General features: G+C 38.5%; 1 protein-coding gene across 4 annotated transcripts in view; it reads right to left on the bottom strand.

Moving 5' to 3' along the window:
• Positions 1-3934: 3934 nt before the first annotated feature.
• Positions 3935-27186, bottom strand: part of Helq (helicase, POLQ like) — a 39824-nt gene continuing 16572 nt past the window's right edge. For 3 of the 4 annotated variants that reach the window (XM_048363837.1, XM_048363839.1, XM_048363840.1), the window contains 10 exons: positions 25818-26057; positions 24530-24671; positions 24080-24184; positions 18454-18676; positions 17026-17183; positions 15544-15642; positions 11567-11740; positions 8501-8614; positions 7100-7234; positions 3935-4142 (listed from right to left, as the gene is read on the bottom strand). In XM_048363837.1, the coding sequence (XP_048219794.1) occupies positions 4035-4142; positions 7100-7234; positions 8501-8614; positions 11567-11740; positions 15544-15642; positions 17026-17183; positions 18454-18676; positions 24080-24184; positions 24530-24671; positions 25818-26057 (1498 nt within the window). In that variant the 3' untranslated portion in view covers positions 3935-4034. The remainder of the gene's footprint in view (positions 4143-7099; positions 7235-8500; positions 8615-11566; positions 11741-15543; positions 15643-17025; positions 17184-18453; positions 18677-24079; positions 24185-24529; positions 24672-25817; positions 26058-27186) is intronic. The other variant, XM_048363838.1, reaches the window with a different exon arrangement.

Below are 27186 nucleotides of genomic sequence, written 5' to 3'. Positions count from 1 at the left end.
TACTATTCCTATCTATTAGGATGAGCTTTATATCGCTGAATTTTTAGGGCTTTCATTCTGCACTTACACGGGTCAGAAAAGCTATTCATTTTTCCTCAATGAGCAACAGATAAATGCTCTAAAAATTAGCAGTAGCTTTCATCTTTCTGACATAATCTGAAAAATGACTATGGTGTTCTTCCCTTTTTGGGAACATTCCAATTTAGAGAATTTATGCATAAAAATGAACCAAAATTAAGTTAGTTTAAAGGTCAGGACCTAGATTTTTAATGAATTGAAGGAAATAAAATATCAATCTGAATTGGTAAATGAGCTAAGTGGAGCATTTAGAACAAATATTAGAAGATGGCTAAGACTGTCTTCTTGACCAGACAGACTTCTTTGAGTCTGATTGAAAGATTGAAGCTTCAATCTTTGGCCTATGAAAACAAGAAACTCGGGCTGGGGATATAGCCTAGTGGCAAGAGTGCCTGCCTCGGATACACGAGGCCCTAGGTTCGATTCCCCAGCACCACATATACAGAAAACGGCCAGAAGCGGCACTGTGGCTCAAGTGGCGGAGTGCTAGCCTTGAGCGGGAAGAAGCCAGGGACAGTGCTCAGGCCCGGAGTCCAAGGCCCAGGACTGGCCAAAAAAAAAACAACAACAAAAAAACAACAACAACAAAAAAAACAAGAAACTCACTGGGTGCTAGTGGCACACACCCTGTAATCCCAGTTACTCAGGAGGTTGAGATCCAAGAATCATGGTTCGAAGCCAGCTGGGAAGGAGTCTATGAGACTCTCATCACCAGTTAATTACCAGAAAAAGCCAGAACTGGTGCTGTGGCTCAAGTGGCAGAGTGCTAACCTTGAGCAGGAAGAAGCCAGGGACAGTGCTCAAGCCCTGAGTCCAAGCCCCAGGACTGGCCAAAAAAAAAAAAAAAAAAAGAAAAAAGAAAAAAGAAAAAAGAAAAAGAAAAGACTTGAACAGACCCTAACCTGACTCTAAGAACTGATCCCTTAGGATTATTCCAGAGTCTCTTTAAGAGTCTTCCTGAGAACGATCAGTGCTTCTAGATTTCCTTTCTGGCCAATATGGATGGGATATTTCACTTTATTTTCCATCAGTGGTTGGCATCAAACTAAAAATATTAAAACGAGTCAGTAAATGCACCTAAATATTTTCACGGAGCTTCCAAATAGCTTTGACAAATTTCTACAAAATGACGTGAAAGGCCTTCATTATTTCTGGGGCAGACAGTATACTTATTATTAACTCCCAGGGATTTATACAGTCAAGCTAGTGTCACATTTGGTACACAGTGAGTAGTCAATTGCCTATGAATTTGTTCCCAATTTCATGTGGTCTTACAAAAACATTTTATTTTACCACAAAAGGAAACAATTTAGCATATAGCATTATATCAATTCTTTACACTTAAATTGCTGTTATCCTACATTTTCATAACTCTATGTATTTCTCTTTATTATAAGAATATATTTTCTGCCCATTTTAAAGAGAGAAGGCTTGAGAAAATGTCCAATTGTTGGTGGTAGCTTCATCTTTCCTCTTGTTTTAATTAATGAAAAACTTTACATAAGCCATCATTGACAGGATAAGAGAAAAAATATCTCATTAGCCACAAGTACAATTTAAAATATTGCAAACAAGCAGGGCACTGGTGGCTTAAGCCTGTAACCCTCGCTATTGAGGAGGCTGAGATCTCAGGGTTAGGGCTCGAAGGCAGGAAAGTCAGTGAGACTCTTACCTCCAATGAACCATCAAAAAGCCTGAAATGGACCTGTGGCCCTAGTGGTAAAGCGTTAGCTTTGAGCAAAAAAGTTCAGGGACAGCACCCATGTCCTGAGTTCAAGCCCCATGATTGACACATAAATAAAACAAAAATATTGCACACAAAACTAGAAGGTATGGAGCCATGCAAGAGGCCCGATGGCCCGGTTGTGCCAGGGCCATGTCTGAGAGGCTGCTGCCACGACCCGGGAGCTCATCTAGCCATGAAGGGGCTGTGCCATCAGTGCACTGAGCAGGCTGCAGCAAGGTCCTGCCCAGCAGCCCCGTGCTCAACACGCACCTGACCTGGTCAAGAGCCATCGTCTGAGGGAAAGCACAGGAAATTCAACACTAAAGATCTGAAGCTGGGTGCCAGTCAGTGGCTCACGCCTGCAATCCTAGCTATTCACAAGGCTGAGATCTGAGGATTACAGTTCAAAGCCAGCCTGGGCAGGAAAGTTTGTGAGACTCTTATCTCCAATTAACCACCAGATAACTGGAAGCAGTGCCGTGGCTCAAGTGGTAGAGCACTAGTCTTGAGCTGAAGAGCTAGGGACAGTGCCCAAGCCCTGAGTTCAAGCCCCATGACTGACACCCCCGCCCCCCCCCACCAAAAGACTTTAAAACGGCACCAAACTTCTCTTACTAATTAAAGGATGCCCTAGAGGTCACGACAGGCTGTTTTCTCAATTTTCTCTTGCACAGTAGCACGTTATGAAGATGCATGCTGAGAAGCAGCCTAAGTGCCGCAGGTGCAGCAGCCCTTATGACTCCGGTGGGAGGACTGTGGCAGGACCTTCCCATGCTCCCCTGCGCCGGCAGAACAGCCCTGCAGTCTCACATCTACTGAGCTGCCCACAAGATCTGCCTAGTTAAAAGAGGAAGATGGAAAACTACCATCAAAACCAGAAATTGTCCACTAAGACCAAACCATTGACTCGACCACGACCCTCAAGAACTCAGGACTTCAGAAACAAAATATATCACATCTTTTGAGGACTCTTGCAGCACTAATACCAGGAAGCAGAGTATCTCAGCACCTCTGAGAACTCCTCAGAAGTTGCTTTTACCAAAGACAAAGTAGCTGCTACAAAGGGAATGTGTGCACTGGCACCCAAGATTCTACTGAGACATGAGTATGCCATTTTTGATGTGTATAGAGACAGTCCAGAATGGGGCACAAGAATGGCATGTAAGGTCAGGGAGAAAGTTAAGGTCAGGTGAAAGAACACTTAGGAAGGGAAAACAGGGGTACATCATCTACATGGACTTTAGGTTTGGACTGCATGGGTCCGAATCCCTGTTCTTTTACCACTCAATAGCCCAGGCTAGGAACTCCTGCCATTTCAGCTTTCTCATCTGTAACTTATTGTGAGAGTAATAATAGCACTTGGCTTACTTGGTTGTTGAAGGGATTAAATTACCTAAATCACACAAACTACTTAGACTAGTGCCTGGTACACAGAAAGTACTATATGTAAATGTCTAATATTTAGGGTTAAAATGCTACATCACAAAAGGTGTAGGCTGTGGGTTTATCTGAAAAATGTATGCTTGAGTTATGATTCTGATGGGGAAAGGTAATATTAAGTTGTTAATCTGGGTGGCATTTATTCTTCACAGAGGTTCCTATTTGTGGAGTAAAGTGTAGCAGATGCTATGTGGTATCAAGGATAATGAGCAAAAAGGTCTCCTTCCTCCAGGTTATAAACTAGTAGCTGGCGGGGGGGGGGTATAAATGAGAGACCCACAATGCTTGAAGAGGGGAAAAAGCACCTGTAAGGTATATGAGGATGAAGATGAGATAATGTCATAGACAGTATTCAAACATTTTTACCTGATACTTGAAATGCAAGGCACATTTTCATTTACTGGCAATAACATACAGCAGTTTAGGACATGGAAGCCTGAAAATTGCAGGGAAAGTTTGGGGATTTCAAACAGTCCAGTATGATAAAAGAAAGGGGTAGAGTGTGGTAGAGTGTGTGCTTAGCTTGCATAGGGTAAGAGAATAATGAAAGGTACGGCAACACGGGTAGGCTGGTGCTACGCTGAGCAGGAAGTTTCACAGGGGAATGATGTGTGTGTTGAAGAAGACAAATTATTAGTGGGGAGGTGCTGGTAATTATGAGTGAGACAGATTTAAACATGACCACAGTACTCAACACATAATTGATATATTGTCATTTATAAATTTTAAGGATTCTTTCCTAAAAATATGTATGTAATAAATAATCTGTAAAAATGTGCATCACAGAACTTCATTCCTTTTCAACAGATGGGGCCACACCCGCAGCGAGGTCAGAGGGCGGCCTCAGTAATTCCTCTACTTCTTCTTGCAAAGCCTCAGCCTTTTCATGCAACAGCATCTGCAATAGAACATCAAGTCATGAGGCCCCACAGGTCCACTGTCTACCAGAAACCTGAATCCACATCCATCCACAATCCAGGAATTAAAACTAAAATAATGAGACTGAATTAAAAAAATGGCCATTTAAGAACAAGTGATTATCATTAATGTGGCTGAGGCATTTAGTTAAAAACCATTTCAGCTGATCACTACATTAGTATACCAAATATAAAGGAGCTTTAATACATCTAAAGATTTGTTTTACTGAAGACCTAGCCACTTAAAGATTACCTTTTAATCTATAAAATCTTGCACAATTTTGCAAAATATTAATTAGCTCCTAAAAGTGTTATCATTTATATAATTTTATTAATCCTCAAATTTTAATATGCTTTAAAAAAACTCATGGGCATTTCAAAGAAAGACTTTACTCAAGTTGCTAAAGCTAACATAGTTAACCTCTTCCTTGCTCCCTTCCACTTTTTTTTTCTGTTGTTTTGAGACAAAATTTTGCTATGTAGGCCTGCTTGGCCTCAAATGTGCAATCCTCGCACTTCAGTTTGCTGGAGTTGTAAATATGTGCCACCATACTCAGAAACATGGCTCATTTCAAAACCAATGTACAGGAAAATAGTATTTCTAAATATAGCACCTAGCTCACATAAGGGAACATGCTTGTCATTCCAGCATTTGGTAGGCACAGGCATTCTTGAGTTGAGACCCAGACTCAAAAGAAAAAAAGAATCCATAACAACAACAAAGCATGGCCCCTGAATAATGACTTTCCCTCCTTTGTTCTAATGATCAGAAATAAAATGTTGGTATTAGTTGTATATATAAGGGAGAAATAATTGTGTTTCTTCTGTTATAAAATTTTTATACTTAGGTGCTGGTGACTCACATCTGTAATCCTACCTACTCAGGAGGCTGATATTTGAGGATTGTGGTTTGAAGAAAAGTCCATGACATTTTTATGTTCAATAAACTACTCAGAAACAGCCAGAAATGGCACTGTGGCTCAATTGGTAGGGTGCTAACCTAGAGCACAGAGGCTTAGGGACAGCATCCAGGCCCCGAGTTCAAGCCCCAGGACCATCAACAATAATAATCATAATGACAGTAATAGTAATAATAATAAATTTATACTTAGAAGTTCTGCAAAATCAGATGAAACAAAAGCACTCTCTACCAATTAGATGGAGCACAGCATTGCAGAGCATTATATAAGAGAAATTACAATGTAGTTAAGGAGCTGGGTGTGGTAGTTCAGATCTATAATCCCTGCACTTGGGAGGTTGAGACAGGAGGATGAGCAGACTTGAGGCCAGCCTGGGCTACACAGTGACACGCTGTCAAAATCAAAAGAAAACAAAATCAACAAAAACAAAAAAGTAACTGGGTAAGCTTTCAAATATTTGATGCAATTGTGACCATGTAAAACAAATCTCCCAATATATCCAATGAAAGCCACACAGATCAGCAATAAGTAAGTGGATGACACAAAACCTATGGTCATGGAATGGCCATGTTCAGCTAGCTACTCCTCCAATGGAAAGCCCCAGCAATAGCCCGTCACCACTGTCAGCCGGGGGTGGGGTGGGGGGGGGAGCTCTTTTGGACATGCAGCCATATTGAGCCTCCACACAACCAGTCTCAGGCAACATCTAGCTATGATTAGATGGAAGGCCAAATGAGAGAATCATGTGGCTGAACACTTCTGAATTTTCTAGCCAACAACACAGCAAAATAAAATGACTGTTTTAAGCCACTAAGTTTTAAAGCAAAGTTCTGTTATACCATAGTATGTATCAGGAAGTATTAGGACTGGAGTCATTGATATGAGTCCACCACCTTTTACACACAAGTATAAACAAATATAATAGAGGAGTTGGAGGAGGGGAAAGAGAAACAGGGTCTTTTGGAGGTGGGAACCCATGGGAGGGGGTTGGGCTCATAAGGGTAAGAGAATGAATGTGCTCAGAATAGATGGTTTCCACCCATGAAACCAACAGTAACGTTGCTTGAAAATGTATTAGGAAAGGCAGAAGTGGTAGCAGAGTAATAGGGGGATGGATTGGATGGAGTACACTGTATACCTGCATGCATGACACAACAAAACTCCCCCTTTGCAGCAAATCTATGCTAATATAAAAGAAAAAGGAGGCTGGGGATATGGCCTAGTGGCGCTGTGGCTCAAGTGGCAAGAGTGCTAGCCTTGAGCTGGAAGAAGCCAGGGACAGTGCTCAGGCCCTGAGTCCAAGGCCCAGGACTGGCAAAAAAAAACAACCCCAAAACCAAAACAACAACAACAACAAAAGGAAACATACAGTTGAGATCAAGATGGCAAAAAGTCTAAATTGCCATGTAATGGCTTTACCCACATGGAACAGAGAGGGGCATCAAGAACCTGGATTTCATATAGCAAAGAGTAAGAGGAGAGGGAGTGAGTAGTCTAACAGCTTTATTTAGTATAAGAGAAACACTTAGAGGTCGTAAGGGCTATTTTCAAACATGTGAATTATGACAGTAAGAAAGTGTAGATTGGGCTCCAGAGAGTAGTACTCTGTTTCAGTGCTAGGAATTTAAGAGGAACAACTTTAACTTGAAGATAGTGGGACGAATTTTGTAGGAGGAAAAGCATCCAGAGATAGAGGAGCTTGATTTCTGAGGCTATAATTCCTGTCAGTGAGTGTGTTTCTGAGGAGGAACAAACAATGAGGATGCTGAGAAAGGACTTCGGTAGAGAGGCTGTAGGGAAGCAGAGCGTAGTGGCTTCCAGGGGTCGAGCAGCTATATTTTTAAGGAGGTCTTTTTCTTAGCAAGTCTTGCGTCACACCCAAAATTCTGAGCACATATATTTTTGTGTCTGTAACTGTACAACTGTATACAGTGTTCAGTATTTTGTTTTGACATCTAAGGTATATGGGGGTATACTTTTAAAGTATTTTAAAGTTAGAGAATGATTTACTTGCTTACCTTTGCTGATGAAACAATTTGCTTAGCCTGGCGCCTTGATAAATGATCAATGGTCTTTATTAATACTTCTGGATTTGCATTAGCTAAGTGCATTAGAGTTTTGTAACCTGCATTGTACAGCTGTTTTGCTCGACCCTGAAAAGTGTTACAAAAATCAGTAGAATCAGAATTTGAGATAGGGAAAAAAAAATCCACATGCAAGAGACAAGAATAAACTAAGATAATAAACTAAATGTGAAGAAATAACATGAGAATCCTGAAGAAGTTTTTAAGGTGCATTTGGATGTTTCAAATCTGACTTTGAAGTAGATTTTATGCAGCTGAAACCTGTTAATATGTGCTAAACCCAGGAATGAGAAAGATATTATGAACTTAGGTGAATAGCACTGACCTAAGTAAAATGCTCTAGTCTAGCCAAGGGCAGGTGGCTCACACCTGTAATCCTAGCTATTCAGGAGGCTGAGATCTGAGAGTGAGGTTTGAAGTCAACCCAGGCAGGAAAGTCCATGAAATTCTTATCTCCAATAAACTACTCAGAAAAGGCCCACAGTGGCACTGTGGCTCAAGTGGTAGAACACTAGCCTTGAGCAAAAAGCTCGAGGACAGAGCCAAGGCCCTGAGTTCAAGCTCCAGGATTTGAGGGGGGAGGGCTTCGGCTAAGAATGTGGCTTAGTGGTGGAGTGCTTGCTTGCTGCTTAGCATGCAATGAAGCCCTGGGTTTGATTCTTTAGCACATAAACAGAAAAAGCCAGAAGTGGCGCTGTGGCTCAAGTTGTAGAGTGCTAACCTTGAGCAAAAGGAGCTCAGAGACTGTCCTGGCCCTGAGTTCAAGCCTCGTACTGGCAAAACAAACAAACAAACAAAAATTCTAGCCCAATATCTTAAATGTTTCCACCATCAATCAAAGGACCACTTTTGTGTGTGTGTATGTGTGTGTGTTTACTCAAGCAGAACTAAGAAAACAGTTAACAGAAATCAGAAAGCAACCAATCAAGAACACTTTCTTCAGACTGTCTTAAGAGAATGCAAATGGTCCTTGCTTCTCCAAGCAGTTCCTCACTGGAGCTTAAAAGAGGGAGGAGAAGCTAAGTACAAATGACAGCATACACACTTGGGGAGACTCCTCTTATAGTTATTATTACTGTTATTTTCCACAATCGGGTCTTTTTTTTTTTTGTTTGTTTGTTTAAAACCAAATCTGCTTCTCAATTAGCAAAGGATGTCTGGGAGGCCATAGCACCAATTTATCCTAAAAATGAAACCAAACCAAACAAAATCTTCCATAACAAATAAGTCATTGCTATTATTTGCTCTATAGTAAGATTTGGCACAACAGCAAAACTTTTTTTTTTTCCCTGTTAGCCAAAATAACCTCAGGTGACAAATTGGGAAGCTCCTGACCTCTAAGACTCCAGTCACTTCCATGAGAGGGATTAACTCTGCCTTTACGCAATATGTCAGCTTCTTGGTAAGTTCTGCCAGAAGGGCTTTATAAACCCAAAACTCTTCAAGTTCCTGAAAAACACACACACAATATATATATACACACACACACATATATATACACATATATATATAATTTAACTTCTCTACATTATTTTAGTTTAGTTTGTGCGGCAAGGGCTTAAGTCCTTATATCTAGTTCCTTAACTTGAGTTAAGCAGGAAATAAAAGATGATTCTGATCAAAACTGTTTTGAGGATAAATGTTGGGAGACTCTTTTGAGAAATTTAGTGATATAATTTAAATGAAGAAAAAAAGTTAAACATTGGAAAATAAGGCTGGGCACTGGTGGCTCACACCTGTAATCTTAGCTGCTCAGGAGGTTGAGATTTAAGGATCATGGTTCAAATCCAGCCTGGGCAGGGAAGTTCGTGAGACTCTTAGGTTCAATTACCCAGCAAAATGCCAGCAGTGAAGCTGTTGATCAAACTGCTGATCAAGTGGTAGAGTCCTAGCTTTGAGCTTTGAGCTGGATCAGCACCCAGGCCAAGTTCAAGCCACAGGACTGGTATGTATGTACATATGTACATATATGTATGCACATACACACACAAACACACACAGAAGAAATAAGGGCTCTATTAATTTTTATCAAAACCTCAGGAACTAGATATAATTTTTTTCTGAAGTAACTAAAACCAGTGCCTTCTGGATATTTATCCAGAAAAAAATGCTAAATATGGGGGCTGGGAATGTGGCCTAGTGGTAGAGTGCTCGATTCCTCAGCACCACATATACAGAAAAAGTGGAAAGTGGCGCTGTGATTCAATTGGTAGAGTGCTAGCCTTGAGCAAAAAGAAGATAGGGACAGTGCTCAGGCCCTGAGTTCAAGCCCCAGGACTGGCAAAACAACAACAAATGTTAAATATGAAAAAATTCAAATGAAACATACATAATGTTCAATATGATATTAAATGAACAGAAATACCGGAAATCATGAGTTAATAATTAGCAACTGTGGCATAGAACCATATCAATTTGTCTTCTTAAATTGTTTGACATTTTCTGTTATAGTGGTTGATTTTTCAATGTTGCTTTCCACCTCTGGGTCTTGATGGTAATACATGATGCATGGAACACATCAGCTGACACATTGCAACCAGTTAGAAATTAGTTAATGCAATAAAGAAAATGAAAGAGAAGACAATCTTTGACTACAAGTACTGAACCAATAAACCCTGGAATTGCCTTAGTTCTGACTTCATTTTTACAGAAATAGGGATTTTTCTTTACTGGTTAAACTTCTGTGGATTTTTTTCTTGTTTTTTTTTTTTTTGTTTTTTTTTTGTTTTTTTTTGGCCAGTCCTAGGCCTTGGACTCAGGGCCTGAGCACTGTCCCTGGCTTCCTTTTGCTCAAGGCTAGCACTCTGCCACTTGAGCCACAGCGCCACTTCTGGCCGTTTTCGGTATATGTGGTGCTGGGGAATCGAACCCAGGGCCTCATGTATACGAGGCAAGCTCTCTTGCCACTAGGCCATATCCCCAGTCCCTGTGGATTTTTTTCTATTATTTGCAGTTAAAATCATTTTTTCACCAATATAACCAATTTATCATTTTATACCACTTACATATTTTTTTTTCCCCAGTACAGGGGCTTGGGACTCAGGTCCTGAGCACTGTCCCTGGCTTCTTTTTGCTTAAGGCTAGCACTCTACCTCTTGAGCCACAGTACCACTTCCGGCTTTTTCTGTATATGTGGTGCTGAGGAATCGAACCCAGGTCTTCATGCATGCTAGGAAAGCACTCTACCACTAAGCCACATTCCCAGCCCCACTTACATACTTTTTTAGAAGGAAAAATATTTAAGAGTGATAGTGGTCATTAGCTAGATATTTCTTAGGACTGGCCATCAACATTAAAGTTATTTGTCTAGGGTACATATGTCTTCACAATCCAACATCAAACAAAGGAAAAGAAAGAGTATCAAGAAGAGAAGAGGGCTGGGAATATGGCCTAGTGGCAAGAATGCTTGCCTCCTACACATGAAGCTCTCAGTTCAATTCCCCAGCACCACATATATGGAAAATGGCCAGAAGGGGCGCTGTGGCTCAGGTGGCAGAGTGCTAGCTTTGAGCGGGAAGAAGCCAGGGACAGTGCTCAGGCCCTGAGTCCAAGGCCCAGGACTGGCCAAAAAAAAAAAATAATAAAAAATAAAAAAAAAATAAAAAAGAAAAGAAGAGCTGGGGCTGGGGATATGGCCTAGTGGCAAGCATGCTTGCCTCACATACATGAAGCCTTGGGTTCGATTCCCCAGCACCACATATATAGAAAATGGCCAGAAGTCGCACTGTGGCTCAAGTGGTAGAGTGCTAACCTTGAGCAAAAAGAAGTCAGAGACAGTGCTCAGGCCCTGAGTCCAAGGCCCAGGGCTGGCAAAAAAAAAAAAAAAAAAAAAAAAAAAGAAAAGAAGAGCCCATTTAAAGATGAAGAATAAAAATCAAGATAACATATTGTTGGGAGGGAGGGAGAACAATAGAGGGGATGAATTCCATCAAGGAAATTATATGACTGTATGGAAGTATTATGACGAACCCTTTTGTACAGTTAATGTACACTAATTAGAGAGGAGGAGAGGGAGGGAAAAAGGGAGGGAGAAGGAAAGAGAGAAAATGTGGTACTGAGCAGTCCCATAGCAGCTATTGGAAATGGTAACTTAGTAACCAAACACTAGACATGTATCAACATGTATCAACATACTGACATAGAAACTACAGTATGGAAAAGTCTGTTTTTAACAGTTCATTCTAGATATCAAAACATTTTCTACTATTTTATTATATATTTTATTTGATTCAGTAATTTTTGTACATTTTCCACATAGGTAGATAAAAAACAAAGATGTATTTTTAAATAAATCTTGATTGCTTTGAAATAATGTAAGTTAACTAGGAAAAAATACTGACCTATTGGCTAACAGTTAAAATAAGAAGCTCCACAAAGGATCAGTACAGTCATCCAAATTACCTCACAGAAGTGTAAGACACAGGAGGAGAATGAGGCAGCTCCAGTAAGCAGGTTTTGTAAGTATCCTCGAGGCATATTAAACTTCTCAGACACACTCCAAATGTTAGTGTCCTTGAGCAAGGTATAAAGAACTAATGACAGGTAGAGTCTGTTGACAATATCCTTGTCCACCTTCTAGAAAGACACAATCAAGCAAGTAAGTAGATGGAACGACTGTGAAGTGAGGTTGTATTATACAGGTTAGCAAGGTGAGAATAACTTCATACATTGACTCCCATTTTTCCAACTATAAAAAAGAGACATGTCAAGCTGTTTCCAATTTTCAAGTTTAAACTAAACTTCCTTCTACTGGGAATATAGTAGTAGAATTAAACTGTCCTAAAAAAAATAAACAAAACCAAAAAAACTTCATGTCCTAAACCTGGTACCCACATCTGTGACCTTACTTGGGAATAGGATCTCTAGTTGAAGTCACCCAGAGTTTAAGCAATGAGAAGAGGGAGGCTCCAGTGACGGGTGTGGGAACACCAAGGACTCCTGACGGCCATGAATTAGGGGAGTACCTCAGGATGGCTCACTCCTCAGAAACTCCTGAAGAAATCAATGCTGCTGGCGCACTGATGTCCATCTGTGGTCCCCTGAACTAAGTTATCTGTTTAGTTGGTTGTGTGTATGTATATAATCTGTGAATGATTGTGATTATGTTAGACAAATGCATATAAAATGAGAGACAATACTATGCTACAATTTCTACATGGTTATGAAAAATAATATTTCCAAAGGTAAGACAGTAAAAGGAATGAAAAAAATAGTCATTGACAGCTTCGTTCTGGGTACCTATTTTGCCAGTGGTATATCTAGTGTCTATATTTTTTCATGACGCACCTCATTGCTAATATCAGGCTAACTCTGAACCTAACGTATGCTTAAAATCAGAAGAAAAGGAGAATGAACTTCAGAGGGAGAAATGTGGAAAATGTAAAATTAGCTAGGTGTGACAGTGATGCATGCCTATAATCACAGTGCTTTAGAGGTTAAGGTAGGAGGATTAAAACTTCGAGGCTACTTAAAACTGGCCCTCTGGGGGAAAAGACATTATATCCTTCTTGTGATTGAAATAAGAATTTAAGGTACATATTGAAAGATTTGTGAGTTACATATTTCACATTCTACATGTTCATCATGGATCATTTTTTTTTTAAGCATTAAGGTAGGCCAGCTAATGGTAGGTCATGCCTATAAGTCTAACCACTCAAGAGGCTGAGATTTGAGGATCACAGTTAGAAGCCAACTTGAACAAGAAAATCTGTGAGCCTCTTATCTCCAATTAACCACCAGGAAACTGGAAGTGGAGCTGTGGCTCAAAGTAGTAGAGAAGCTTAATCTTGAGCAAAAAAGTTCAGGGACAGTGCCCAGGCCCTGAGTTCAAGCTCCATCACCAAAAAATAATTTTTTTTAAAAGCATTAAGCTAAAAAACTATGGTAGTTGAATATCAAGTAGAAAAAGATAGCTTTTTAATTTCCTAATTTTAATGTACCTTTAGTAGTAGCTATAAATTGAGTTAATGTAGGTTTTGCTTAGAATGTATTTCCTAAGCCAATAAAAATTAAGATTTAATTATTACAGAGCAAAATGGTTTATGCCAATATTAAAGTTTTTTTGAAAGAAATAAGTACAAAAGAAGAATATGGAAAAATCAATTAGATTTTAAGCATCATGTTCTTTAGCATTCCTAGGGTCTATGGGTTTTGCTCAAATGTACAGTACTCGCTAAGAATGCTAAATAATAAAATATTAAACTAGTAACAAATTCACTTTAAATGAGATAAACTAATATATTATTCTTTGAATATTCAATTACTTAGTTAACAAGTATTTACTGACTATATTAGATAAAATGTAACAAAACTGACCCGGCTGTAGTGGTGTGCACCTGTAATTCAGGTACTCAAAGGAATGTAACAAGGAGGACCATGAATTTAAGGTTAGTGTGGGCTATTAACAGGTCTCTGTCTCAAAAATATTTTTTGAAGTAACTGATTTTTTTTTAAACTGACAAACTGGAACTGGAGGCATGGCTCAAGTCTTAGAGCACAAGCCAGAGCAAAAACAAGGCCAAGCAAGAAGCACAGGACCTGAGTTCAGGTTTCAGCATGGGACATGCACATACACACACTTGTGGTACCCCCAAAAACATAAGAGGTGGCCAAATAAATATTTTTCAAAAAGAAACAAATCAAATGTAACAAATTAAATTTTGGAACAAAACTTAAAAAAGATATTGCATACAGTTATTACTTGGTAATAAGTTCCAAATCATGATTTGAGGTTTGAGAGTTTGACATACAAGGTATACATTTTAAAGGTATTTGTGTTCAATATTTTGAAAGCCTGTAATCTCAGTACTTGGGAGGCTGAAAAAAGGGATACCAAGCTTGAACCCAGCCAGGACTACATAATGTGACTCTGTCACAAAACAAAACACAACACAAAACTGAAAGTCTAAACAACATAGCCATTTCTAAGGTAAGAGACTCAATCTAACAACTGCAATAATGTGCATGCTTAAGTATTACATGTTTTTAACTTTTTTGATACAACAACAGTTGGAAAAGCTGCATCATTCAATGTAAATGAAAGTAAATACCATCTTTTATTTTTGAAAATGAAATCAGCATTGCATGAATAAGCTAAAAGATATAAGGGTAAATCAGGTACTGATGGCTCATGCCTGTAGTTCTAGTTACTCAGGAAGCTGAGATCCAGAGAATCGAGGTTTGAAGCCAGCCAATTTGTGAGACCACATTTCCCAAATAACTAGCAAAAAGCAGACCTGGAAGTGTGGCTCAAGTGATAGAGCAGTAGCTAATTAAGTTTGAGGCTCTGAGTTCTAACAAGTCCCAGTATCATACATACACATAAAAAGATACAGCAGGAAATGACAGATTAATTTGGTTTCGATGAAAATTGAATTAACAAACAAAATTAAAACAAAAAAATGAGGGGAAAAATGATGTTAACTTAAGAAAGCTGAAGGTACTGTTACCAAAGCATTATTTCTGCTTCTTTTACAATTAGTGTATGTCTTAGACCTTGCTTCACGTCTTTTGACTGAAATTTGAGGCATTAAGCTATATTAGCCTAGGGATAGGAATATGGCCTAGTGGTAGAATTCTTACCTCACATACATGAAGCCCTGGGTTCGATTCTTCAGTGCCACATAAACAGAAAAAGCCACAAGTGGTGCTGTGGCTCAAGTGGTAGAGTGCTAGCCCTGAGCCAAAAGAAGCCAGGAACAGTGCTCAGCCCCTGAGTTCAAGCCCCAGGACTGGCAAAAAAAATAAATTAAAAGAAGATATATTAGCCTAGCTAGGTAATGGTATCTTAAGCCTGTAATCCTAGCTACCCAGGAGGCTAAGATCAGAGGACTGCAGTTCAAAGCCAGCCGGGGAAGATTCTCCAAGTAACTACCAGAAAAGTGGCACTGTGGCTCAAGTGGTAGAGGGCTAGCCTTGAGCTGAAGAGCTCAGGGATAGTGCCCAGGCCCAGAGTTCAAGTCCCACGACCAACAGAAATTAAAAAAAAAAGTCAGGGACAACAATGCCAACAAAAATACCATCATATCATCCAGAAATACTGTTTATAAAAAGTCACACATTGCTGGTGTTTAGGTATTCATTTATTTATTCATTCATTCATTCATTCATTCATTCATTCAGTCAAAGACAGAGTTTCCCCTACGTAGCCCAAGTTGACCTGAATTTGTGATCTTACTGCCTGCCTCTGCCCCTTGAGTGCTGGGATTACAAGCTTGTAATTACAAGACTCAATACAGATACATTTAAAATAGCAACATGAGGATAATATTAAAGGAAAAAGAATGTGAAACAAAAAGATCAACACAACAATGGAAATGACATAATATTTTTTTGAATGAGCTGAAGTTTATCATAAGAGAAAAAAAAGATTATAGTACCTTCCTGATGTTTTGGCCTGATGCTTTCTTCCCAATAAAGCTTTCAGAGACCCCAAGAAGAGAAGCTAAATTTTGTTCTGCAGGAGTGAGTTGATTAAACTAAAGAGTAAATAAAAGAAAAAAAGTAAAATTGTAATTAAAAAAATATCTGTCATTTAAGTCAAATCTAGCATTTACACTAAGATCACATTTTCATGATATGAAGGGACATAAAAATGACATAAATTAGCAAATATTTTTTTTTGCCAGTCCAGGAACTTGAACTCAGGGCCTGAGCACTATCCCTGGCTTCTTTTTGCTCAAGGCTGGCACTCTACCCCTTGAGCCACAGCACCACTTCCAGCTTTTTCTATATAAGTGGTGCTGAGGAATCGAACCCAGAGCTTCATGTACATGAGGCAGGCACTCTACCACTAGGCCATATTCCCAGCCCCAAATTAACAAATATTGAAAGTTTCAAAAATATTGTAAATATTATACATCAATAGCATTGTGGTCATATGAAGCAAATAGATGCTTCATGCTTTAGCTAACACATATTACATATATCATAGTGATCCCAGAGGACTGTTCACACAATGATGAAGTTGCCTAGCAATGCATTTCTTAGAACATATCTCCATCATTAGGTGACACAAGTACTAGTTTTCATGGACTATGCGATTATGTTTAATATTGGATATAGCTGGGAAGAGGGAAACATCTTGAAAGCATTATAAAATACCACCTTAAAGACTCGTAGCAGTGGCTTTAAACTATGACATTATAAAATAAGTTAGTTTCCTAAGACTGAAAGACATATGCAGGGAGCCTGAGGTATAGCGGAGTGGTAGAGCACATACTTAGCTTAGTATTAGCTTAGCTTAGCTTAGCATGGAAGGCCCTGGGTTTAACTCCCACCACTGGGGAGGAGTATGGATACTGTTTCTCTCTAGTGTGCATTCAATCAGCCAATCACAGTAAGCCATAATACACGGTACTCCATCACTTGGTTCTGCTAATGGATGGCGAGTTTCACCTTGCTATTGGCTATAAAATAAATATTGCTTTGCAGATATAATCATTATCAGATCTGATACATCACCATGCTTTACTCTGATAGAGATTTCACATAATTAAATCCAATCATCAGCAACATTTGCACCATTTGCTTTATGCATTATAAGGCCTTATTATCAAATCTTAGTAAAACTGTCTTTGGGATAATCTGTCTGTCTCTCCAATACTGAATATGCTTCTATTTAACAGGGAAATAATATTTAAGTTCAATAAATAAAAATGTTGTCATGTAATTATTTCATATATACATGTATGAAAATGTCAACATGGAACCCATTATTTTGTACAATTAATATTTAGTAACAGAAAAGAAAAAAGACAATTCCAAATGTAATTTCAATAGACAAAAAAAGATAACCATTTGACTGAAATCATTTTCATGATTTCAAACTAAGTAGCCTAGTGGAAACATCTGAGTCTCACCTGCCTGAAGTATATCATCCAATTTGGTTCACACTGGGAAGCCAGGTCATAGGGAGTTGTTAGGTAGATCAGATGAAGGAAGCTTTCAAGCACAAGGCCTTCAAGGCCTCTCTTCAAATCTCTATAGAGAATGTCACAATAAGCCAAGTCTATAGTTCCTAAAATAGACAAACATTTCAATTTTTGCATTATTACTAGAGGGGGAGAGAAGTGATTTTAAATAAAGTCTTGTTTATTTGCAGTGTTAAGGTTCAATGCTAGAAAGATGTCCTGTCGCTAAGCTTAAATCCTCAGTCCTTTATTGAATCTAATTTTTTGTTGCTTGGCAATGCTGGAGATTAGACCTAAGGCCTCATTCATGCCATACAAACACTTTTATCACTGAGTTATATTCCCAGCCCAAATTAAGTTTTGCTTATAAGTTACCTAATGTAGCAAAAAGTCCTTAAAATCTTATTGTTGAGAATATACCTAAGAAACACGTTGCAGTATTTACCCAAAATACATAAAGCAAGATTTTCATGCATCCCTGTTTGTAATCGGAAACAATGAAGACATCCATCAATAAATGGATTAAATGGTTAAATAAACTATGGTATATCCAATTATTGATGTCTAAACTATTAATGGTAAGATGTGATAATTTTTAAACAACTCATCTGTTAAAATTCTCATGACATTTTATAAATAGGAATGTTTGCAAACAAAAAATATACCATTAAGAAACTTTTGTCAACTTATGTGGCTTAGTGGTAGAGTGCTTGCCTAGCATGTATGAAGCCCTGGGTTCAATTCTTCAGTATCATATAAGCAGAAAAAGCCAGAAGTGGCTCTGTGGCTCAAGTGGTAGAGTGCTAGCCTTGAGCAAAAGAAGCTCGGGGACAGTGTCCAGGTACTGAGTTCAAGCCCCAGGACTGGCAAAAAAAGAAAAAAAAAAAAAAAGAAAAAGCTAAGTTCAAAGCTCCAGTATAGGCACAAAAAAAGAAGAAAAGAATGTCTTTATTCAAGCATAGAATAATTTGCATGTTACTATATTAAGCCAAAAAGCAAATTATAGAACAACATAAATGATCACTTGTTTACAAGCAAAAACTTAAAACTGTATACATGCATTTATTATGAACTAAACTGAAAGGAAATGTATGGGAAGGTAGGGAAAGACATTCTGTTATAGTGGGTAAGATATTAAAATTTGTGTGGTTGCTGAGGAGGGAAGTCAAATGAGGAATGACGAACTTTGTCTATATACACTTGTACAGTATTTTAATCACTTAAAATTTGAAATGATTTTCAATTTAAGCTTACATACCTTATCAGCTTATGAAATTAGTGCTATTGATATGAGTACAAATGCAAAGAGAATAACTTAATTTCTATTTTTCCAACACATTTTCTTAGATTAATAAAGAGACTTAAGGAAATTCTTACCTTTAAAAGAAGCTCTTCCCAATTTTGTAATATGAAAATTGCATTGAAACTCTTCTTCAGACCTACAAGCAGTGTCTCTTTGTAGAAGTCCTTTCTCTGTCAGGTATCTAAGTGATTCAACAGTTATTTCCCAGAGACTTTTGTCTTTCAATAAAATCTTCTGCTGAACACCAAAAAATGTGCCATTCATAAAATGATATATGTCACCGAGATTTGTTGCAATCTGAAACAATTGTGGGTATCATTGGAGCATTTTCCTTAATTCCAGGCATTCCTGTGTTCATTAATCAATACATTAAGTACTATTATTCCTGTTTTCTAAACAATGAATTGGCAGGAAAGGGAAGCGAGCTCCTGATGGTCTCCCTGCAGCCACGGCCCAGCCTTTCAAATTAACAACTAGTATAAAAACTATACAGCTGTAAAAATTAACAGGAAAAACAACTTAAGGGAAAATGTAGTTCTCATATTCATGCTTTTTATGAAAATGTATTTTTTAAAAAAAGAAAACTTATTTTTCTGTCAGTTGTGGGGCTTGAACTCAGGGCCGGGGCACTGTCCCTGATCCTCTTTGTGCTTAAGGCTAGTGCTCTACCACTTGATCCGGTTTTTGAGTAGTTTATTGGAGATACCGAGTTTCACAGCCCAGACTGGCTTCAAGCTGCATCATCAGGTCTCAGCCTCCTGAGTAGCTAGAATTACACGCATGAGCCACTGGTGCCCACCTTAAAAAAACAAAAAAAAAAACCCCAAACCCCCACTGTTTTTAAAACAACTTTTTAAAATCACATTGACCACAAATAAGTAATCCTATGTACTCTGCTTGTTATTAAGATGTTGAAGTAACACTGAATGAGAGCAAATCTTTTACTAGTCAATTTCAATGCCAGCATGTTGTACTTTTAAAAATAATGTCAATCAATATTTCTCTTACAACTCTGATGATACTTCAACTGGAAAATTTTAGTGGTTATTTTACATTAGACTAACAAGAGGGATAAGAAAAATACTACATGGCAACAAAGTTTTCCATTATTTCTCTCTCCTTTCAGTAACATTCATTCTTAATATATTGTCAAGCTAAAATGATGATCATATTCAGTCTGTGGATTATTGCGCTTTGTTTCCATCATGTTTCCTACCTGACTGATCACAGTTCACTATGGGAGCCAGGTGGGCCGGTCCAGGTGAAGACCTTGACTTTTTTCATCTATCTGCCCTCACATCAGCCTTCCATTCCTCCTTGTGATTTAAACGTATTAATTCAGCTTTTGCCTCTCAAAGCTGAATTCTCTACCAATGTCCCAACTAGCAAGTTTACCTAGGCTCTATTCCAAAGTCAGTAATACTCATTCAAGCATTGACTGAGTGCTGAACACATTCCAAGCACTGTGTGAAACACTGGGATTCAGTCATCAGGGAAAACAAATGTGAGCCCATGAAATTTTTCCTTTTTCAATGTTAGGTTGATTTATAATTCTCTGTACAGGCACACAGTTTCTCTATAAAGGGTTATCTAAATTCTAAGAATATGGTACATGGCAATTAGTCACAGCAAGAGAACATCACAGCTGGTGAAGCCAGCCTAAAAGCCACCAGAGAAACCAGTGGATAAATACAGGCTTAAAGATGGAGTGTGTTAGCTGGGTGCTGGTGGCTCATGTCTGTAATTCTAGCTACTCAGGAGGTTGAGATCTGAAGATTGTGGTTCAAAGCCAGACCAAGCAGGACCATGAGTCCATAAGACTCTCCAATTAACCACCAGAAAACTGGAGATGGAGCTATAGTGCAAAGTTATAGAGCACTAGCTTTGAGCAAAAGAGCTCAAGGACAGTGCCCTGACCCTGAGTTCAAGCCCCACGACTGTTAGAAAAAAAGATGGGGTACATTTATTATAAATAAGATATATATATATCTCAGATCTATCTATCTGTCTATCTATCTATCTATCTATCTATCTATCTATCTATCTATCTATCTATCTATCTATCTATCTATCTCAGGGTATACAAATCCCAAGTGCTTAACCAGTCCTTTTTCCAACTCCTCTAGCAGTGTGAAAGGCGCTGCTAAGGAAAGAAATGCAGTTCTTTTGGAGTATGTAACAACTACTGAGCAGACTCAGATGTGTAGGAAGGCTTTCCTTTCCCTAGGAAGTGATGGTAAGCTAAATCTAAAGGTCAGCGAGACTAAGAGAAAGAAATAGGCTGAGCGTGAGGCTAGTCAAGGGGAGGAGCGAAGGCTGAAGGTGTAGGGAGCACTAGTGAGCACAGTATGTTAGAGAAATGAAAACAGAGGCTGCAGTGCAAGAAAACTGACCTGGAAAGACAGGCAGAAGCCATATCAATGACAGAGATCACAATAAGGAATTTGGACTTCATCTTAACAGCAAGGGGAAACCACTGGCAAGGTTTCTGCAGAAGGAGTGACATGTTCAGATTTACATTTTGAAAAGACTATTCTATGTAAAGAACTACTTCGAGGCGATGTAGGAAGGCCTAGCAGCGGTTGCAGGGAGACCAATAGGGGCTTTTCGTTGCCTCCAAATCATTGTTTATAAAACAGAAATAATATTACTTCATGCAAAACCTGAATCCTTGTGCAAGAACTAGGATAAAACATTAAAAAAAAAAAGATCCCACACTGATGGGCACTTGTGGCTCATGCCTATCTGTAATCCTAGCCACTAAGGAGGCTGAGATCTTTGGGCTGTGGTTCAAAGCCAGCAGAAAAGTCTCCATGAAACTTTTTCTTTTTTTCCAGTCCTGGGGCTTGAACTCAGCGCCTGGGCACTGTCCTTGAATTTCTTTTGCTCAAGGCTAGCACTCTACCACTTGAGTCACAGTGCCACTTCTGGCCTTTTCTTTTTATGTGGTACTAAGGTACTAAGGAATCAAACCCAGGCTTCATGTATGCTAGGCAAATGCTCTATCACTAAGCCACATTCCCAATCCCCCATGAAACTTTTATCTCCAATAAAGTACTCAGAAAAAGCTGAAGGGTCTCTGTAGCTCTGTGGCTCAAGGGGTAGAATGCTAGTCGTGAGCAAAAGAAGCTCAGGGACAGTGCCCAGGCCAGTGTTCAAGCCCCAGGACTGGAAAACAAACAACAACCACAACAAAAGACCCATGTCAAGTGTGTCTGAAACACTATTGTGATAAATAAACTAAAACTAGAGGATTCCTGAAACCCAAGGCGTAACAATTGTTTTCTCACTTCCTGGAGTTTCCATCTCTTCTATGTATGGATCGAAGCATGGGTCTACTGTCTCTAGGGCTGTTCACCTCTGCCCTTCTGCCCCATTTTACAATGACCTCTTATTCCTTTCCCACTTGCTATTTCCTTTCCAGAGGACATGACTTCTGCCTTGATTCTAGCCTGAAAGATTTCCCTAGTTACAGACTGTCTAGAATTCCACTCTCCTGCCATAATGACAGTGCTACTGTCAACTCCAGGAGGAACCCTGATCCCTGGACTTGACCCAATAGCTTGGTTTCCATCTCCTATGAGCAGACTTGAATGACAGCTTCTGACTCCCTCAGCTGTTGAACTGATTACTGCCTGACTCTCTCTACTATATTGTAGTTGTTAAAACTGTGATTTCATGTTGTGTTTGGTTGAGTTGATGAAGCCACATCCTTATAGCCAAAGTAGCTCTGTCTCCATGTTTACTGAGTGCTCTGAACTCAAGTGAAGTCCTGATTCCTTCCCAATTCCACTGGAATATGGAATTTTTTTTTTAAACAAACAAGAGATCTCTTGAGATTTTTATTCTTGGGATTACACTGAGTGTACAGATCAATTTGAGAAAAAGCAACACAAAGTTAAATTGTTCCAGTTCATGAATATGGTATCTCCATGTATTTATACCTCGCTTAGTTTTTCTCAGTCATGTTTTAAGGTTTTCATTGTATAGGTCTAGCACACATCTTCTCTTTATTCCTATTTTATTTTATTATTATCATTTTTTTTTGCCAGTCCTGGGCCTTGGACTCGGCCTGAGCACTGTCCCTGGCTTACTTTGCTCAAGGCTAGCACTCTGCCACTTGAGCCACAGCGACACTCCTGGCCGTTTTCTATATATGTGGTGCTGGGGAATCGAACCCAGGGCTTCATGTATACGAGGCAAGCACTCTTGCCACTAGGCCTTATTCCCAGGCCCCCTACTTATTTCTTGATGCTTTTGTAAATGAAAATGTTTTTCTCATGATTTTTAGTATTTGGAAATATAGCTGAGTTTTGTATTTTGGTTCTCTTTCTTGTAACATTGCTAACTATATTCTAGTTGTTTTTTGTACATTCCTTTGGACTTTCTTTCTTTTTTTTTTTTTTTTTTTTGGCCAGTCCTGGGCCTTGGACTCAGGGCCTGAGCACTGTCCCTGGCTTCTTCCCGCTCAAGGCTAGCACTCTGCCACTTGAGCCACAGTGCCGCTTCTGGCCGTTTTCTGTATATGTGGTGCTGGGGAATCGAACCTAGGGCCTCGTATATCCGAGGCAGGCACTCTTGCCACTAGGCTATATCCCCAGCCCCCCCTTTGGACTTTCTTGAACACAGTGTCAATAGCAAATAAGATGGTTTTCTTTCTTTCTTTCCAATCTACTTTCCTGTACTGCCTATGACCTAAAAACAGAATGGTGAGAGCAGGCATTTTGCTTTTCCTGATCTTCAGTTTAAGTATGATGTTACCTTAGGCTTTCAAATGAACATTCTTTATAAGGTTGGAAAAGATATTTTTTAATCCTAAATTTGCTTGGTTTTCATTATGAATGTGTATTAAATTCTAACAATATGACTGAAGAATTTTTTCCCCCTTTTTTTGTTTTTTTAGTGCTAAGGCTTTAACTCAGGGCCTCATGCATGTTGGTGAGAGCTCAACCACTGAGCTACATCTAAAGCCTTTGTCTTTTTGAGTTAGGGTCTTACAGTGTAGCTAAAGTTAGTCTTAAACTGTCCATGTACCTCATACTGGATTTGAACAGGGGATTTTCCAGCCTCTGTCTACTGAGTACTAAGATTATAGGTATGTTACACAATGCCTGGCTTGAATTTTTTGGTTTTTGGCCAGTCCTGGGGCTTGAACTCAGGGTTTAGGCACTGTCCATGAATAAGGCTAGCACTCTACCACTTGAGCCACTTCTGGCCTTTTCTGTTTATGTGGTACTGAGGAACTGAACCCAGGGTTTCATGCATCCTAGGTAAGCACTCTACCACTAAGCCACATTCTCAACCCTTGAGTTTTTAATGTTGAACCAATTTTACATTATTGGAAAAATCTTGATCACAGCACATTACTCATTTACTGTATTGATGTATTACTAATACTATAATAAAGATTTTCTTATCTATGTTCATCAGTGATTTTTGTTGGTGGGGAGGGTCAGGTCTTAGTGTCATAGTAATTCTGGTCTCATAAGAAGGAATTAGCAATATTTTTTCTTTCTCTAAATTCTGGAAGAAAATGTATGTGATTACTATTATTTCTTCCTTAAGTGTACGTTAGAATTCACAGGAAAGTTGTTTGGGCATAAAGTTTCTTTGCAACAAAGTTTTAAATTATTTGCACAATTTTTAAGCACTATTAGTTTAGGCAATAGTAGTAAAGTTTTAAAAAAATATTTAAAATACCTTTAAACCAATCAAAGAGAGAAACAAACTTTGGATTCCCTTGTTGAATTCTTGAACAAGATGGCTATAACAGTTTTCCAGTGGCTTGCTTATTAATTCTAAGACCTATAAAATCAAAGCAATATTACATGTTATTATTAAAATAAATTGTGTTTTAGATAAAGGTTTTATACTTTAAATAAATCTTGGGGGAATAAAAAAATAAAGTTCAAAGTTCGACAGAACAGGAAGAATTTTAAAACTAAAAACAGGTAATTGGACAAATATTGTTTTCATTGTCTGAAATATATTCAGATACTCTTTCTAAATCACAACCATATAGGAGAAGGATACATCTTCCCAAGGAACATTAATAATTAGCTTTTGAGAGATATTCTCATATAAGGACCAGATGTAAGACCAAGAAAAATATAAACAACTGACCAGATGGTAACTAAATCTAAATTTTACCTGCTTCTTGTCTTTTTCTTGCATTATAAGGATGCTCTCCCCAGTAGTATCTATTCCAGCACGACCAGCTCTGCCAATCATCTGCTTATATTGATTCCTCTTTAAAAATTCCTTAGCAACATAGGGAGCTCGTAAAATAACTCTATAGAATTGACAAAATTAATTAAAGGCAATACTGCATCTATAGCAATAGGACCTACATTTTAAATTCTTAGTTCCATTATGTATCTGTAATAGTAAGTTTAATGATGTGTTAACTGAAAATAGTAGTTAAAAAAAAACTTCTAGAAATGCAAAAAGGAGAAACTGACAACGACTTAAAGTGAGAGACTAATACACTTCTCTTAAGTTGGCACAGAATCAAAACGTTAAAAAAATAGACTAACAAGAACACAATTAACAACTGCAATCCCATTAAAACATAAATCTTGCATACCCAGGAAAATAAACATCTTCTAGTATTCATCAAAATCATTTATTAGAAGAGAAAAACTCACAGACATTATTATTGTGATTTGCCAGTCTTGTGGATGGAACTCAGGGCCTGAGCACTGTCCTTGGCTTCTTTTTGCTCAAGACTAGCACTCTACCATTTGAGCCACAGTGCCACTCTGGGCTTTTTCTATTTATGTGGTGCTGAAGCATCGAACCCAGGGCTTCATGTATGCTAGGCACTCTAGCACTACCACAGTCCCAGCCCATAGTCAGAAATTATAAAGGGTAGAAATCAATTACGAATTTAAGAATCAGTTTTGGTGATAACTGAAAAACTAACCAATATCTGCCACACACACACACACACACAAATGTTTCAACCATTAAAAGGTTTCATAAATCCCAGATCCCTCTCCTTTTATTTCTAGTGTTAGGGATCAAATCCAGGGCACCATGACTGCTAGGCAGGGACTCTACTAACTGCTCTATATCCCCAGCCCGGCTTTATGGATCACTTCCTCAAGATTTCAAAATGTTCTATTTTCATTGAGTCACCCAAACTGTTAAGTTTTCCAATTCTTTCTGTACAACTGGGATAATAGATTCAAACATTAAAACCAGATAAGTAAGAGGAAACAAACTAACACACAGCCTCAAAACAAAAATAAATAGGGAGAGCAAGAAAGAAGAAATTCTAATACCAGGACATATTAAGTTTTTAGTAAACATATTAGAGGAAATAAACTGTCAACTTGCAACTACTAAAAAAACTACCATTTTATATATTCTTACTACACAAACAAGCTAGGAGGTGAACTGTTCTGAGCCTGGCCAGCACTTCTTGGTCTCTCACCTGCGAGCGGGCAGGTTGACCCCTGCGGCCAGGGTGGACGTGCAGGTGAAGAGGCAGAGAACCCCAGTGGAGTAGGCCTCCTCCAGAAGCTTCCTCTCCTCGTTTGTTAGGCCACTGTGGTGGTACGCAATTCCATACGGGATAGTGTGCTTTAAGACGCGACACAGATTGCCATTGCTGGCATTCTGCAAGTTCTTAATCACATCACATTTTTCTTTCTCCCTGTGCTTCAGATGTGCCCTTTAAAAAAAAAAAAGAACCCTTGATTTTGCAGTAACAAAGAAGATTCCATCATTTTAATTTTAGTAGCGTTCTTTTAAAAAATGTCTGCCTAGGGGGGTTGGTGGCTCACACCTGTAATCCTAGCTACTCAGGAGGCTGAGATCTGAAGATCATAGTTCCAAACCATCCTGGGCAGGAAAGTCCATGAGACTCATATCTCTAATTAATGACCAAAAGCCAGATGTGGTGCTGTGGCTCAAAGTGGTAGAGAGCTGTCCTGGAGCACTAAAGCTCGGGACAGCACCCAAACCTTGGGTTTTGCTCCAGGACAAGGACACATGCGCATCCCTCCCTCCCACACACATATACACACACGCAGAAAAAAGGAAAAAAAAGTCTTTCTTTTATTTGTGTAAGTATATAAAATGTTCTTGTAATTTGGATCTTGATTTCTCTATCCATCTTTGTGTATGTTACAGAACCCTATTAAAGCCTCATGAATGCTAAGGGAAAACCCAAGTATTCAAATAAACACACACTTTGCGTGTCATTTCAAGTTTGTAGAGCTCAACCTTATACTTCCCATAAATCCATGGATGCCAAGTATAGGTTTGTTCTAGTTGGTATGACTGGTTCTTTTCTCTGTAAGATGTACCTTTACAGAATATGGTTTATTTTGAGGCATAAATTTTCTTCTGTGAAGATGGAAATATATATTAAATCTTACCAATTATATGGTAAAATGTTGCCCAAAATAGCACTTTAGAAATCTCAGGAGTATACAGTAATATAATATTCTATGTCTTAATACCTTATTATAAAAAATTAGCCATTTATTGAGAAACCTGTAATGATAATTTAAACTTTCCTTTATTTTCTATAGTTAATATTATCATTGCAAAGGCAACTAATTACTAAGATGAGCCACTCCTTCATTTTGTACACATCCATAAATCAAATTCTAGTATTTCAGGAAAAATTTATGTCAGTGGATTGAGATGGTAGGCACTAACTGGATGACAGGATTAAAACCCAAGTTAATAGTCTCTGATTGTTAACATAGTCCAAACGAAGAGGAAAAACCAATCTAGAAAAATAAAAACACACATGGGATATGTGTAGAAAAATTAGAATTAGTACTTAAAAT

This window comes from Perognathus longimembris, chromosome 16 (assembly GCF_023159225.1).
Source record: "Perognathus longimembris pacificus isolate PPM17 chromosome 16, ASM2315922v1, whole genome shotgun sequence".
NCBI classification, from domain to species: Eukaryota; Metazoa; Chordata; class Mammalia; order Rodentia; family Heteromyidae; genus Perognathus; species Perognathus longimembris.
Note: the sequence above shows the minus strand (reverse complement) of the source record. Positions and strands in the feature narration are given on the sequence as shown.